The sequence below is a fragment of the Molothrus ater genome, chromosome 1, assembly GCF_012460135.2.
Source record: "Molothrus ater isolate BHLD 08-10-18 breed brown headed cowbird chromosome 1, BPBGC_Mater_1.1, whole genome shotgun sequence".
NCBI lineage: Eukaryota > Metazoa > Chordata > Aves > Passeriformes > Icteridae > Molothrus > Molothrus ater.
In genome coordinates, this window is record NC_050478.2 from 121960408 (window position 1) to 121977212 (window position 16805).

General features: G+C 35.7%; 1 protein-coding gene across 1 annotated transcript in view; it reads left to right on the top strand.

Annotated features, from left to right (window-relative positions):
* Positions 1-16805, top strand: part of CRISPLD1 (cysteine rich secretory protein LCCL domain containing 1) — a 38235-nt gene that overhangs the window by 8797 nt on the left and 12633 nt on the right. The window contains exons 3-10 of the mRNA XM_036379278.2: positions 10782-10900; positions 11039-11171; positions 12654-12769; positions 13667-13767; positions 14870-15049; positions 15142-15202; positions 15328-15394; positions 16015-16145. Of these exons, the coding sequence (XP_036235171.2) occupies positions 10782-10900; positions 11039-11171; positions 12654-12769; positions 13667-13767; positions 14870-15049; positions 15142-15202; positions 15328-15394; positions 16015-16145 (908 nt within the window). The remainder of the gene's footprint in view (positions 1-10781; positions 10901-11038; positions 11172-12653; positions 12770-13666; positions 13768-14869; positions 15050-15141; positions 15203-15327; positions 15395-16014; positions 16146-16805) is intronic.

The window sequence follows — 16805 nt, forward strand, 5'->3', positions numbered from 1 at the left end:
AAGGCTCACTGTCTCAAAGTTTAAGGGAGCTCTCCCAAAATAAAATAATTAGCAACACAGGACAGACACTGTTCATCTTTTCCTTTTGAGAAGTTTTTTGTCCCCAAATTAAAGAAGATCATTAAATATTAATCAGTAGTAGCAGAATCTAAGCTAAAGTATAACATATGAACAGAACACAGAAAGGATCAATGAAATCTATGAAAGTAGCTCCCTGAATAGTCCCTGTTGCCTGCCATTTTTATGATATTTGCCTCGGATGTTCCTCAGCTAATTTTTTTCTTTTTAATTGAGAAAAAAAAATATTTCCCAACATTATTTCATTGAAATGTTAGGTATGAAGTTATCCTGTTCTATGTAAATATAATCAGCCTTAGATTTGGTGTGTCACTATCATTAAAAAAGTGTGATTCAAGCAAAAGACTATCCTCTAGTAATATAAAGATGGATAAATTTCACTTTATTATGAAAGAAGATAACAGTTTCTTCAAATGAGGCTGTTAAATCCCGAATTTGGCTGCCTGATACATATCACAGTAGATTTGTCCTGAATTCCCTGTTGGATCTTCAAGTGGTCAGGGATTCCTTTAATACATTTTCCAATGTTTTTTTGAGATTTTATTTGAAAATATTTCTGAGAGTAATGCCAGGTCACAAATGATCAATGAATGCTTTCTGGCAGTAAGTTCAATTCACTTATGTCAAAACACAGTGGTCATCTTTTAAAAGCATTTAGTTTGACACATATTTGAGATACCACAGCTAATTCCTGTTCAAAGTCCAGGAAATTCTGTAACATGTCTAAAACTGCTGTATGAAAGCAATCAGTCACAGTGAGTTTAACCTGGTAATCACTACTAGGATTTGAGGTAAGGACCTGTGCTCTGGTCAGTTTGTGATTAGCTATACATATTCATGAATACTATTTGTAATGAATGTGTGCAATTCATAATTTGACAATGGACAAACTAGAGAAATTAAGATCAGCTTTCATGCTGTTGCTTCTCTTCTATTCCTGTTAGAATATAGAAGTGAATGATTTTTAGTCATGTCCTCATAGACAGTCTCAATGCCCTCCTTTTAAAAAGCAGCAAAGAAAATGCACTGTTTCAGAACACCTTGGAAAGCTGAATATTCCAGCATGGTGTTTTTAACATGCTTAGAGTACACAGAGAATTAAACGTGATTAGTCATATCTGCTGGTTCCTATTCCTGGTTTTACTTCTTCAACACAAGGAGCTCAAACACATGAAACTGTAATAAGGAGATACTTCTAAATATTGGTGCAATTTTTTCAGTGTTTGGGAACAATATTTTTGGCCATATACCACTTTCCTGTTTCCAGGCAAAAGCCACAGTTTTCCTGCTTTTTACTCTTTTCCAAGAGAGTAGCTGAAACCTCAAGGTCTATTCAGGGATCTCTGCCCAGTTTAAAGCTCTATAAACTCCAGGCTGCCACATGGTACCATGTAAGTTCCTTACATTTCGCTTCTAGCCAGGTAGTAGTTTTCCAGCAGAAAATGCCTGTCTTAACTTTCTTGGTAGAGGAAAGTTTGGCAATTTTAGCTATTCTTTCTTTGTGCTTAAAAGAATATATCAGTACTAGTTAGTAGTGTTGGGCTTTTATTTTCAAAGAAATTTTGCCTGGTGTTTTTGCCTGAGTTTTTGTGGTCACTGCTGCATAAAGGACCTCAGGCTGTGGGGAGACCACATTTTTTTTCTGACTCAAATGACTGGAGGTAAGCATCTCAGTTGAGTGAAAATTATTTGATTTTCAGATGTGCTAATTAATTATGATTAGTTTTCGTGGACTTCCTTCAGTATTTTTGTACTGATGAAATTGTCTCACTGAAGCATGACTCAAAGACAAGCTGATGAAAACTGCCAATGCCTGTTCATCAAAAAGAGATCATGTCAAACCAATCCATTTTTACTCTTTTAATCACCCAGTAGTTAGGGAAGTAGTAGGTGCCATATTTTGACTCTGGAAAGTTCTTGATACTCTCTACCCTGATGTTTTTGTGAGAGAAAATTGTCAGAATCTCCTTTTAAACAGGCAGAAGATTGAAGGTGTTGGAGCCTCTTCTGTTTTGGTTGAACACTTATGACTTGTGTGAGCAAGGAGTACACCTGAAAACTGCAGTGTGTGTGTACATATACTTATACACACACACAATATATATATATATATATATATATATATATATATATATATATATATTCTGGGCACAGGATGGGATTGTTTTAAAGAGCATGATTAAAATTAGAACTTGAGAAGTAGAAGTAATGGCTGGGGATGAACATGCTGAAACTTAACTGCAAGGTATGGAATGAGGAAGAAATCAAACTGTTGAAGTACAAGGGATAAAATGTAGAGGTAAAACTGCAACATAAAGATGCAGGAGTTGCACTGACTTAAAAAATAATATGTGGCACCAATCTGTAAAGGGAATTATCCGTGTGTGAAACTGATGGGAATTTGTCTGAAATGGAAATGTCCATTTCTGGTCTACCCATTCTAGAGACAATAAAAAAGATTAATAAGATTGATTATGAAGACAGAATATGTGATTTATGAGATGATTGAAGGAATGAAGCAGCTGAATTTGGTTAATCAGGGAAATAAATAAATAAATAAATGTAGTTACAGGAAAGAGAGAGATTTCTTTTTATGTGACAATAAATCATCAGCTAGCATTGCAGGGCAGGAGGTTTAGGTTGCATACCTAGGAGATCCTCTTTACTCTTACAGTCATAAAAATCCAGAGGGAAAAAAAAGTCAATATTATTCTGAAAGTACTGCTACTATTTTAAATTATAAAAATGTGGATAATACACATATATTTGGCTCAGTGGAAAAGGCTAGATAGACTACAGTCAGGATCAGTCTCTGAAGTAATTTTTAAGTGTACCTTTCTGTTTTTCTCTGTTGGTGCCATGCAGGTCATTTCTAGTTTTCAACTGTATTTCTGGCATATTTGCTCATGGCATTTCTCATTCTATGTTTCATCTTAACTTTTTTTTTTCCTTCTCAGTGTCATTAGTCTTAATACAGTGGATTCCTTTAAAAAGTAAATAAATACCCATACTGTACCGTGGTATTTACTTTACCACTCTTTCCCTATATTTAGAATGTATACAGCAATGAGGTATTTATACTATGCCATGGTAAATGTTTACTTTCAGTGGTGCCCACTGTACTTACTTTTCCATCTTTACTGAGCTTGAAGTTTAGCTCTTCTTTAATTTCTGTATAGTCCCAGTCCATATGATTTTTTCTGCCTTCCAACATGTGAAAATATATCCAATTAAAATGTTACCTCTGTTGAGGGTTTTTTAAAAATTATTTTTGCTGGAAAATGTTTTTTGAGCTACTGGCCTTTGCAGTTCTGTTGCAATACTTTTTGGTGTAATAGGTGGACTCCTGCTGGTGCGCCTTGGATGAGAATGTACATTTTTGATTTAACACTCATGCAACACAAATGGTGGGATTCATCTCACAATGCTTTTGATGTCTGTGGTGTAGATGTCTGCATTTGGGCCAGTCCCCTTTAATTAGTAGAGAAAAATGAGAACCTCCAACACACAGTTTATCTCAGTTAAAAGTGGGTGGTTAAAATTATCTCCTTCTGTAGATGCTTATTTGTCTATGTAACTGCAAAAGTTATTTAGATAATTAGCTCAGATGTAGGTATCTGCTTTGAGGCTGTTTAAATTCAGGGTACATTAATCCCACCTCATGTAATTTGTTTGGCTGTTGATGAATTTTAATTTAAGATGTGGTAGTCTCACTGAAACAGCAGCTCCTCCAATAAGCAGGACATTGGTTTCAGTCCACACTGTACCTAAATCCTGTGTTGACAGAGGTTAAATTCCAAAATTTGTAGTCCAGTATGTAAAGCTAAACTGGCTTTAGTTGTGGTTTATGTAAATGTGATATGGTGCAAACCAGAAGCAGTCATAAGATCCATATTTTCTGCAACATCCTTGCTGCAAAATGTGGTGCAATCTTCTGGGGTGGAAAAAGACTCAGCAGCTGGAGGCAGTAACTGCTGCTACAATTTAGTTTAACCTGCCCAGCTGGGTTTTGGCTTCAGACAGAGTAGTGTTTGAGAACATTTGTGAAACACTGATAGTGCCATATCTGTGTTTCTTTGATGGTGAACTAGTTTCAACAGGATACTGATGAAAGAAATGCCTGTGCTGACAACTGTTGTGGTGCCATTCAAGCAGATTTGTAGAGCAAAAGAATTGATGCTGAGAACCTGACATTCATGCTAATTGCATTTCAGGGTTTGTTTTTTTCTGCTCTGTCTCTCTGTGTGGAATGAATACCCATGAACAACTTCAAAGTGCACTCTAGCAGTGTTATGCAAAACAAAAGGAATAGTTTCAAGGAGGTTCATACTGCCAAGAAATTTGTGAAATTTTCAGTGTGTGCCTATCTCAATGTAGAAAGCCAACCCTGATGATGGTACCTTGTCCAAAAGATAAATCTCGTGGTAGTTTTCTGACAAAGTGAGCAATATTTTTTCTTGATAAACAAGTTGAATTACCTTGCATGTAGTATCAAATGATTCCCAGTCAAAGTGCTGGGAATCAGTTTACCTTGATGAACTTCCATCTTCTTGTGCTCCCTTCAGTACCCTGCATTTACCAAGGAATTCTCATAGAGCAGTCATTGAAACCTGGTGACATCAGAGCATGGATGAGGGAACTGCTGGATGAGAAATCAGGTGCTGTGCACACCTGTTTTTCAAAAAATTATAGTCTCCCTTTTTATTGAAAGAAATTTCCTATATTTTTAAGTAACAGCATTTGAAGACTTAATTCATCCTTTGGCAAACAAAGGATGTCTTGTCTATAGCTATGCAGAGATTTCTTTTCAACTTTACAATTTCTTTCAAAGAGTTAAGTTGTTTTAAAATGTCCTTAGTTTAAATCTGTAAAATACTGACTGTTTCTGAGTATTGTGGAAGAACTTCTTGAATTAAGCTTAAAGCTTAATTCAGGTCAGCTCTATATTTATTTCAGTAGCCAGATTTTAATATCACTAATGACATTGTGGTTAAAATTTGAGAAATGCTTACTTCTGGTAGGATGTAAAATAAATAGATTGCGGTGACTCTTCATATTCTTCCATTTTTATTCTGGCTTCTTTTAAAATCCCAAACACCCTGGCATTTTAAAGATCACTAATTAGTTTTGTATTTGAACTCATTAATTGTGTTATTTGATCTGAATGAACAATAAAACTTAGGTGTTTATCTTTGTTTGTATATGGAGATGCTTTCATTGTTTGAAACTCAAAGCTTGCCATCATGTAAGTGAAATAAGGGAATGCTATTAAAAGCACAAGAATAAAATTGGTATTCCATTAAAGAGGTATATTTTAAATACTTGGGGAGATTATTTTACCTGTTTGTTTCATTTAGCCTACTTTGTGCATGAAATGCATTATATTTGGAACTAATCTGACAGGATTAGTATGAAAATACTTTAAAATAAACAGTCTTTTATCCTTAGAATTAATTAAGATGCACAGCTTTTCTTCATATAACTTCAATTAGAACAATTAGTTGAGGAAAGAAATTTGGATCTCTTATTTTAATTACTGAAAGAGAAGAACAAAATTCAAGGTAGTATCAAAAATGTAAAGTGGTTGGCTCCTTTCTGTTCTTGATCCCATGTCTGAAACATGTTGATAATTCAGTGGAAAATCTTCAGAATTCTTCAAATTCCACCTACATGTAACAGTAGAATTGGCCTTCAAAAATACCTGTAAGCTGTGATGTGGTATTGCAGTCCTACAGATTTCTTGTACAAGTTTTTAATTTGTTTCAGAAATTTCATACGAATTCATGTTACTAGCACCAGAGTATAATTTTTGCATTACTGGAGTAGTCAGATATAAATTAAAGACAGTTTACCAAGTGGTTGCATCAGGGATTAGGATACCGTTTATAGAATCACAGAATTGGTAAGGTTGGAAGGGACCACTGTGGGTCACCCGGTCCAACCTCCCTACTCAAGCAGGGTTATTCTAGATCACATGGCAAAGGACAGCATCCAGATGATTCTTGAATATCTCCGGTGAGGGGGACTGAGCAACATCTCTGGTCAACCTGTTCCAGTGCTCAGTCACCCATACAGTAAAGTTCTTCCTCAGGTTGGGGGAGCTTCCTATGCATCAGTTTCTGCCCATTGCCTCTTGTCCTATTCCCTAGCACTACCAAGAAGAGCCTGGCTCCGATCTCTTTGCACCCTCATACCTGGGGTTTTTCCTCCCCAGGTGCAGGACCCTGCATTTGCCTTGCAGAATTTCAGATGGTTCTTTTCTGCTTGTCTCTTCACTCTATCAGGATCCTTCTGAAGGGCTGCACAGCTCTCTGGGCTTTTGCTTGCTGCTCCCAGCTTTGTGTCATCAATGAAACTCCTGAGGAGACATCTGCCCCTTCATCCAAGTAATTCATAAAAAAGTTAAACAATATTTGGTCCATTATTAAACCCTGGGGTACATCACTAGAGACAGGCCTCCAAATAGACCCTGTGGCACTGATTACAACCCTGAGATCTGCTGCTCAGCCAGGTCTCAACTCGCCTCACTGTTCACTCAAGTCCGCAGTTCCTGAGTTTGACCATGAAGATGTTGTGTGAGACAGTGTAAAGAGCCTTGCTGAAGTCATGGTAGATGATATCCACTGCTCTCCCCTCATTCAGCCAGGTAGAGGGAAATCGAGTTGGTCAAGCATGATTTAACTTTTGTGAATCTGTGCTTACTACTCCTGATCACCTTGTCCTTCACATTGGTAGAGATGGCCACCAAAATGGGGCTCTCCATTCCTTTCAAGAGATTGAGGTGGGGCTGCCTCTGTGGCAATTTCCGGGGTCCTCATTCTTGTGCTTTTTTGAAGACTGGAGTGACATTTGCATTTTTTCAGTCCTCAGGCACCACTCTGATCTCCACAAGCTTTCAGACATGATTGGGAGCAGCCTCACTATTGTGTCTGCCAGGTCTCTCAGCACTTTTGGATGCATCCTGTTAGGGCCCATAAACTTGGTGATCTCAAGTTTGGGTAGATGTTCTCTGACCCAATCCTACTTGACAGAGGGAAAGTCTTCCTGCTATCATTCCATTACTCTGGTCTCCTAGATCAGAGATCCCTGAGCGCTGGTCTTGTCAGTGAGACCCAACGCAAAGAAGGTGTTCAGTAACTGCCTTCTCTGTGTCCTGCTACCACGGCCCCCCTCCATTTAGTAACAGGCCCACAGTATGCTTAGTTTTCCTTTGTTACTGATGTATTTGACAAGTCCTTTGTTCTGTCCTTGTCCTTGACCAGATTCTTGAAGGGCCTTGGCCTTCCTTCTTTCATTTTTATTTACTCTGACAACCCTGGCCTGACCCTGCTTCCATCTCCTGTGTATTTCCTGGCTATGGTTGAGTAATGACAGGAGCTCTTTATTCACCCACACAGGGCTCTTGCTCTCTTTGCCTGATTTCTTGCTCATCAGTATGCCTCATCCTTGAGTCTGGAGAAAACGGTCCTTGAATATCTTTCCCTCTTTTTATTAAAGATCATTATAGTGATCCTAGAGATTGGGAAACCTTTTCATTTCTACATTGGTTTGGATTTGTGTTTTATGGTTTCTGTCATGGTAGGTTTTGGAGGCACAAGTAATTATGACTTCTAGCACTTGTATCTCTTTTTTGTCTACTGGGTGTAGGAGATTAACAATGCTTTATTCATGTTTTTTCTTTGAAGTCTCTGGTAATCAAGAAAGTGACTAATCTCTAGGAAACTCTTTGGAACAGAGATATTTGGACATTCTTCCAGAATGTTTTATAAAATTTATATTCCTTAGTAGAGAGGTGGGTTTTTGTTTGTTTTTTTTTTTTACTTTAACTTCTATTGAAACTTCTATTTTAACTTCTATTCCATTTCAGGAAGTGGAAGCTTTGATGAGAAAATGAGCCCATAGAACAATGAACATTGCACTTAACGAGTTCTTTCCCCCTGTAGTGGAATTTACACTTGACTGATTTTTTTATATCTGAATATGTAACACTTATGATATTTACTCCATCACATCTGAAAATATACTTAAGTGATTAAATGAGAAGGAAACTAAGTTATATCTTGGTACTCATAAATGAAGCTGCTTCAAGTAAAGTGCATTATGATGAGGCCTAGAAAGTGGGAAGTGTGCTTATCTCTGGCTAGGTAAGGTAAAGGGAGTAAAGACAATATCTTATACTGTGGATGAAGGCAGAGAAATGGTTAAAGAAGATGGAATTTTTTTTCAAGACCATATCCAATTTCAACAGTACTTGGAGTGTGGATGTTCATCTGTCAGGAGGATTAACGATGAATTTCAGTTTTTCATCGAAAAGCTGTACTTTCAGAGTTCTGGATGGCTCTGTCATGCATAGCTTTCATCACTCTTTAAAGAAAATTTTGTTAAAGGTAATTACTTCACAGGCTTGAAGAGCTGATTCAGGCAACTACTATTGATTGCCTAGCTCTAAACTTAAAAAAAAGTATAATTATTTCAGTTAAAATAGCTGCATAAAATATTTTTAAATTTGTGTGGTGAGAAAAATAGAGCAATAGTACAATTCCTTTAACCGTGACTGATGTTTTAAAAGTGGAAAATGTGGAGGGATGCTTTACAAGAGAATATCTTCTGTCTTTCTGGAGGTGGTAAGAGCTATAAGAAATTGTAGCTAGCCTTGGAGGTAGGAAGGTCTAAAACTGAGCAAGTGCTGAAATTTTTGTTCTATCGTAAGTCTAATTTATTCTAAATTTGTATTTCAGAGTTCAGTTGGCAAAACCATTCTTAATAGCAATTATTTGGGAAATATATTAACTTTATGACTCGTTCATCCTAAGAACTAAATCTACATATTATAAGATTTTGAGGTGACAATACAATATATGCAACAAAGACAAATTGTAGTGGCTTTTATTTTAAAATATTATGGTCTTGTGATTTTGTGGTAGAAGATGAAGCAACTCTACTACAACCTATAAGAACAAAGTATTTATGTGGAGCAAGTGTGTTAATCATCATGTGTTTTTACAATGGGTACAATGGGGAGAACAACATTTTGTGGTGGTGTGACAACTAAAGGGAAGGGGAAAAAAATTATACAAACTGTCACTTCATGATTTAAGATTAGAATATTTATTTCTGGAGATTAAATGTTGTGGTTTATGACACAGAAATAATGGCCTAGGAGAGTGAGTGGAAAATTCGTACAGTTTTCTAAAGTCAGTGGTCTTTGTATCCATAGGTAGGTTAAAAGATTTATTCTGTCATTACTATACTATTTGAGTATTTCTGTCAAAATAAATGTTGCATTTTGGGAGTCAAAATATACCCTGCAAATTGTTTACTTGCTGATAATATTAATAATACCACACAAAATCCAATCCAATACATTACAGATTTCTGAAGAAGAGAAGCAAGAACAGATATTCTAGGATTAAATTGAGTGAATAAAGTCTTTACATAATAATGGTCTTACATAACCAAGGACATACTTGTTTTTGATGAGTTATCTGATTAATAATTCGAAAACTGCATATCAAAATCCATAGAAAAATAAATTTTAGCATGCGGAATTTGTCTGTTATATTTGTGCAATCTTTGGCTGTGTTAATGAGTTTTCTGCCTTTTATCTATGCCAAAAATTAGTAGATACAAGCTCCAGTGTCTGCATGGGAATTTGGATCTGGAAATACTGAATTAATGTTATTTTGATAGCATAGTCTCACTTAATGAAATTTGAACATATGATGAAATACTTCAGGTTCTATCAACATGTTTTTCTTTCCTGGAGGCATTCTAGTTTCCTAAACTGAATGTTGGTATTAGTCAGGTATCTGAAAACTATTTCTGCAGCTATCAGGAAATCCCAAAAGTCAAGCAAAATTATGGATACTTTGCACTAGAGCGATGGACCACTTTGAGCAAACCCCAGCTTAGTGCAGTAAAAACTATTCTGCACTATATTCACAATATGGTATGACTTTTTTCAAGGAAAGTATGTCATAGTATGCTTTTGAAAGAAAGAAACTTGGATTTGCCTTTCAGCTACACGCTTATTCTTCCATCTCCCTTAAAGAATAAAAATTAAGGATTAACAACAATTCATAATCTTTTTTTTACTTCTTCTAAGCATGCCTCTTTACTATCATGAATGTCTCTTTTTTTGCTAACCTATCCATAAAATCAATGGATAACAGCCTTACTCTAGTTTTCATAATTTGCATTGGAATTGTGTATTATTTCAACAAAAGGTGGTTATAGAAAAGGAAGAGGAAATCTCATTCATTTCACATAAACTATTAGTTTAGAGGAAATAAAGTCTTGTTTGAAAGCAGGTTGGATAATACCCATTCATTTAAGAAAAATGCCCATTACTGAAAAACAATCTCACAGGACAAAAAATGCATGTAATTTAGCTTGGAAAGTTGAGCTAAGCCTTTCAGTTTCATATTTGTGCTTTATTCACTGCAGCATGGCTGCACGTGGTTTCTAAAGTGAATGCTGAGAAGGGCTTAAAACTTTTTTTTCTCTTAGTGAAAGCATTTTTCTTTCTTGTGAAATGCAAACGCAGCGTACATTTTTCAATGCTTACTTTTCAGTCTTCTGCCTCACTAAAAAAAACTTCAAAAATTTAAAAAAAAATAACAATTTTTCTTTTTTTTTTAAAGAATAAGATACACACCAAATATTTTTAAGAAAATTTCCCTTTGTTTTCCTTTATATTTCAGACATGGGACACAGAACTGGAGAGATCTGCAGAGTCATGGGCTGAAACCTGTCTGTGGGAGCATGGACCAGCAAGCCTTCTTCCATCAATTGGACAAAATCTGGGGGCACACTGGGGAAGGTAGTTTAATGCAATACTAGTTTTGTGCAATATATGAGATTCTTAAAAATCTAACAAAATTTGCTTGTTAATAAAAGAAAAAAATGGCAGAAGCTACAACTTCTGAATGATCTAATACACTGCTACTGGCTTTCCTAGGTACAGACCTCCAACATTTCATGTCCAAGCATGGTATGATGAAGTGAGAGATTTCACATATCCCCATCCTCATGAATGCAATCCATATTGTCCATATAGATGCTCTGGTCCTGTTTGTACACATTACACACAGGTATGTAGGAGTGCTTGATTTTAATCACCTATGGAAAAGAGTGGCAGAGACTTCCAGCTGGGTTGCTGTGTGACAGAGCACACTAAGCCTGCAGTACATTCCACAGCACAAATGCCCAAGAAGGGTTTGTTTAGACTCCAAGTTATGAGCCCTGGGTATCAATGACAAAGTAAGATTGTCATACAAATCTTTAGATTTCATCCTCATAAATATCAGCAGGATTGAGGAAAACTTAGCAGTAATACTCAGTTTAACACAATCCCCTGTGTTAAACTGAGTATTACGGCTCAGTGCATTTTGCATAATTTGGATAGCCCTTCCTATAATATGTTGAAGAAACAGATCATTAAAAAAAAAAGTTTTCTTAGGTGAATTCCTCAGATCAAACAGTAGTCGTAAAGTTTTAACTTTTTGTTTTAACTTCAGGAAGATTTTAAAATTAGTGATAATTTACTTCCTTTTTCTGAAATCTGTGTATCTAGCCTGAATTTTTGTTGAGGGGTACCAGTCATGCTTTCAATGAGCAGGAAATACATGATCTTCAGATCATATTATGCTCCACATTTAATTTTTGATATATCTTGAAAACTTAATATATAAATTGGAAAACTTAAAAATTATTAATTTTTAAGCACTTATTTTCTGTTTACTAGCATAATTTACAATTGTATCTAATTTTAAAATAAAATCACCTTTATATTCCTATTTACCGTATCTATAACCTGTAATTACATTTACTATTACATGCAAGATCAATACATAAATACAGCTTTTCTGTGGTATTAGTTCTTCACAATAGTTCTCTCTTTCAATTCTTAAATCCTGCTGGATCTACAGATTTGGCTTACCTTGAATAAATAGATTTTCAACACCTGTCATATTTTATTTATTTGAAAATTCCAGACTTTGTAATTTTGATTATTTTTGAGATCTACAATGAAAGATGAATAGAGGGGCACAGCCACCTTAGGTTGCAATGGCATAGAAGCATATTTGTTTAAAACCCATTACTTGGGTCTATTCAGTGTATGAGTATTTTTGTTATTGTTTTTATCCTTTCTTACCTCCTTTTACTGCTGAAAAATATCTGTTGTGTCAGTCCAACCTATCCAAACCCCTCTGGGTCTTTAGGTTGTACTGGGAACTCCAGCACACAGGACCATAACTTCCAGCTCACAATTATCAATTAATTGTGATTCCAAGAATCAGATCTTCAGATCATGTTTTGCAAATGTTTTGCTACACTTTCAAATATATGCTTAGAGCATTTGTATAAAATTAGAGGCATATCTTTACCAGCAAGGTAAAATTTTCTCTCTGATAAGGATATAACTGAATGGCCTTTGACACCTGTAATTAGGCCACTTCAAGCCATTTATAACAGAGGGGAATACATCACTTTGGTAATTTGAGTTTTGTATATTGGAGATAGTTTTGATTTTAAGTTGATCATCTTTGGTTTTCCTCTTTTCTTTCCCATAGGTTGTTTGGGCTACAAGTAGCAGAATCGGTTGTGCAATTAATTTGTGTCATAACATGAACATCTGGGGGCAGATTTGGCCAAAAGCAGTTTATCTTGTATGCAATTATTCTCCTAAGTAAGTAGATTGACACCCAAAAATATCTTGAAGGGGCAAGATACTTTATAATAGTCCAGGAAATAATATGCAAGGAAATCAGTCTGGATTTTCTGGCTTTTGTACCGTTACAATATAGAGCATTGTTCCCAAACAGCCTTTGGCTGCACAAACACTCTTGTGAGTTTTCTGGTGCTTCAGTTTTCTGGCCTGTGTTTTAGTACATATACAGCATCAGAGACATTTATTATAGTGTGATATTTTTCTGAAAAATAAACGTATCTCCCCACTGTGACTTAAAGGAATGTGTAAAAAAAAGCCCATGGTTAAGATCAAATTTTGTAGGATATTCCATCTCGGAGAGAGTGAAGCCCATTCTCATGAAGTGGAGAAATGTAGTCTTATGGTGCTATGCCAGTCTGAAAAGATCCTACAGTGATTTATGTCAGTTCTTAATTTTTTTTTCTTCATGGACTTTTCAACTAGATCCCGTGTATATGGTGTAGAATCATAGAATCATTTGGATTGTGAAAGACCATTAAGACCGTTGACTCCAGCCAGTAACCTAATGCTGGCAAGTCTGCCACTAAACCCTGTCATTGAATGCCACATCTACACTCCTTTGAAATACCTCCAGGGATGGTGACTCTACCACTTCCCTGGGCAGCCTGTTCCAGTGCTTGGCAACCCCTTCAGTGAAAAATGCTTCCTAATATCCAATCTAAACCTCCCCTAGTGCAACTTTTGGCCATTTCCTCTCATCCTATTGCTTGTAACTTGGGAGTATCAGAAGAATGTTATCATCTATGTGCCTGCTGATTTTCATTATTTATTTCTTGATATATTAGATGCTGTTGAATATTAACATGTTAATGTGCTCATTGTTTAAGGCATTTTTTGCTATTTTTTCCTGTAAAGGGGTAACTGGTGGGGTCATGCTCCTTATAAGCCTGGCCGCCCCTGTTCTGCATGTCCCCCTAGTTTTGGAGGAGGTTGTAGAGAAAACCTTTGTTATAGAGGTATGTACTATTTCACTGTTACAACTATAAACAGGAATAGAAATGTATCTTTCCTTTTGATTTCTTTCCTCACTGTGCTTTAACATAGTGGGATAAAATGTATTGCATATGTGCCCAAAGACCAGTTAGGCCCTACTTTAATATGCTGGACGGGAATATGTACTTGTGATACATGAGGCTGAGTTTCACCAGAGGGAATGGAGTGCACTGAACTCCTGCTGATAAGTGCTGATTCAGGGGTTTATGTACACAAAGATGGAGACTCATTGTGCGCTCTTTATATGCCTTTCTATAATTACACTGGAAGTCTATGCAGTAATTTGTTTATAGGGAAAAAATATCTCAGTAACATAGACATGTGGTGCATGTGAAAAACCAAGAACAAACCTAGAAGACATTAGTAATTAAAGAAAATGTCAGCTAGGATGACTATTAACTTACAATTTTTGGAATAGTGTTTATAGCACTGAAACACAGCAAAAAGAAGCTGCTACTTCTTTTTGTTCTACTCTGTGAACAGCTCATTTAGCAATTTTGTTAATAATTTCTGAGATTTCATATGGACCATATGAAAGCTGCATGTGTGTGCCCAAATAGCTTTCTTATGGTTCTAAGTAAGAAATGTAGATATAGTTATGAGTGTTTCAGAATTATTTTCACTATGTATGAATAGAAGAGCCTGGTTTTCAGGCGAATGTTACTATGAAATAAGCTTTAATTGCATGCTGTCTATGAACTTGGTAAAATTTTGCCCATGTGTAACAGAGATTGTCCTTGTCCAGTTGGTTTTCTGATGGCATGAAGATATGAAAACAGGAGTGTTAAGAGCAGTTTCATACTTCAATTGTGCTGCACATGCTGGGGAAAAAAAAAGTATATATATTTTCTCACTATCAATCACAAACATACTTGAGATGTTCTACTAATTTTGAGTTCTCCATCTTATGAAGCAGTGGAGACTTTTCCTTGCTTTCTTCCTTTTGTCCACCGTTTTATGAGAACAAAGCTGTTTTACCAAAACATGGTAAGGGATTTACATTCCACACTGATTTTATTTTTCTTCTGAGAGATTTTTTTCTTTTTTGCCTGTTTTCTGAAACAGAGGATTCAGAAAGACCTTATTCCCCCCATGAACCAGAAGAGGAAACCAATGAGATTGAACGCCAGCGATCCAAAGCCCAGGATGCAACTGTGCAAAGCTGGCCAAGAACACATCAACCTTCAGCCTCCACAGGCACAGACGACAGTGAGAAAAATGAAGTGATAAGCACACAGCAAATGTGTAAGGAATTTACCTGATTTGCAAGTGGTCAAAAAAATTGAATTTTCTAGTATCAAATTCATTACAGTGAATTTGCTTTTTGCTTGTTTTAGCTCAGATTGTTTCATGTGAAGTAAGGCTAAGAGATCAGTGCAAAGGAACCACTTGCAATAGGTATGGTAAATTTTACAGTTGTCATTTTGAGATTTTTCTGAAAGGCTATATTTGTACATGAGCTGGAATATTTCCCCTTTTTGTAATCCCAGGATTTAAAACCAAGTTGTATTTAATTCTCTTAGGTATGAATGTCCTGCTGGCTGTTTGGATAGCAAAGCCAAAGTTATTGGGAGTGTACATTATGAAATGGTAAATACTTTTAAATTAGATTTTGTACCAGTAGAGTGTTTGATGAAATGTCTTTTCTGTTGGCATACTAGTTAAAATTGTATTAAGAATGGATTTTTAGTATGTCAGCATTCACCAAAGCTAAAAGCTTACAACAAATGTTTAAGAAAGCATCAGATGACATAAATTTGTATCTGCTATTCTGTGTGTACTGTGCAAATGAACTTCATACTTGTACATACACAGAAGTAGAATTTTTGTGTCCACATATTTACATATAAATATGTGAAGGTGGTCCTAAAGGAGGAGTACAGCAATTTGTGGGTATACTTGTATAAATTGTTTCAGTAAGATGGACCTGCTTGTGTGTAACCTGAATACTAGAAGAGAATATATAGTTTATTCTGTAGAACAGGAAAACAGTTTTACACAAAAAAATGACATGTACTGTGAACAGGTGTACTGTAAATGGGAATAGTTTGTCTTTGAGTTAGGCAAAATGATGGTTTATTTGCTTGAAATAACACCTACACAGACTAAGTCAAACATAAAAGACTCTTTACCAAGTTTTTAATGACACATTGTAATTAAAACCTGCTTTTTGTCTGACGTGGATCTGCTCTTCCTGCTCTGTTTTTCAGCAATCCAGTATTTGTAAAGCTGCCATACATTATGGCATCCTGGACAATGAAGGTGGTTGGGTTGATGTGACTAGGCAAGGGAGGAAAAATTACTTTATCAAGTCTTACAGAAATGGTGTTCAGTCAATTGGGTAAGCTTTTTCTTAAAATTATAATGTATGAAAAGGTTTTTATCTGTTTATTTTTGTTTCATATGAAATACATCACATTTTAAATAATGTTTTGATAGGCTGTTTGTCATAAAGAATATGAAAATGTTATAAAAAGGCATGTGGATATAGAGATATTGCATCCATTCTGAAACTTTAGCCAGTGTTTAATGGTGGACAGAGAGTTGGCACAATAATAATGTGAAAGAAGATTAAATAATTTACGGAATGACTTGGGCAGTAAGTTAGTGTTTGTAATTAAATAATGTTGAGAGTATTCAGGTAATTAATTGGTAATATATACATATTTATTGTCAAAAACTAGCACATACTGACAGATTATTTTATGTGTTTTGGACATGGACAGAGCAATCTATGCCAGTTAACAAAGCAATAATATTACACATTCATGTTTGTAAATAACCCTCTTGTAGTGTGCTTATGGAAAAAGAAGAAAATATATCTCTTCCTGGATGCTTTGGTAATTTCATCACAGTTCCACAGTTTACATATGATATTTTTCACCAATATTTTGTACGATTTCTACATTGGCCAGTGATGGAATAATATTCCATACTGTGGAAACTTAGTTTGGAAGTGTGCTGCACTGCTGAGGTGCCTTCCCTAAGACTGGTATGGGAA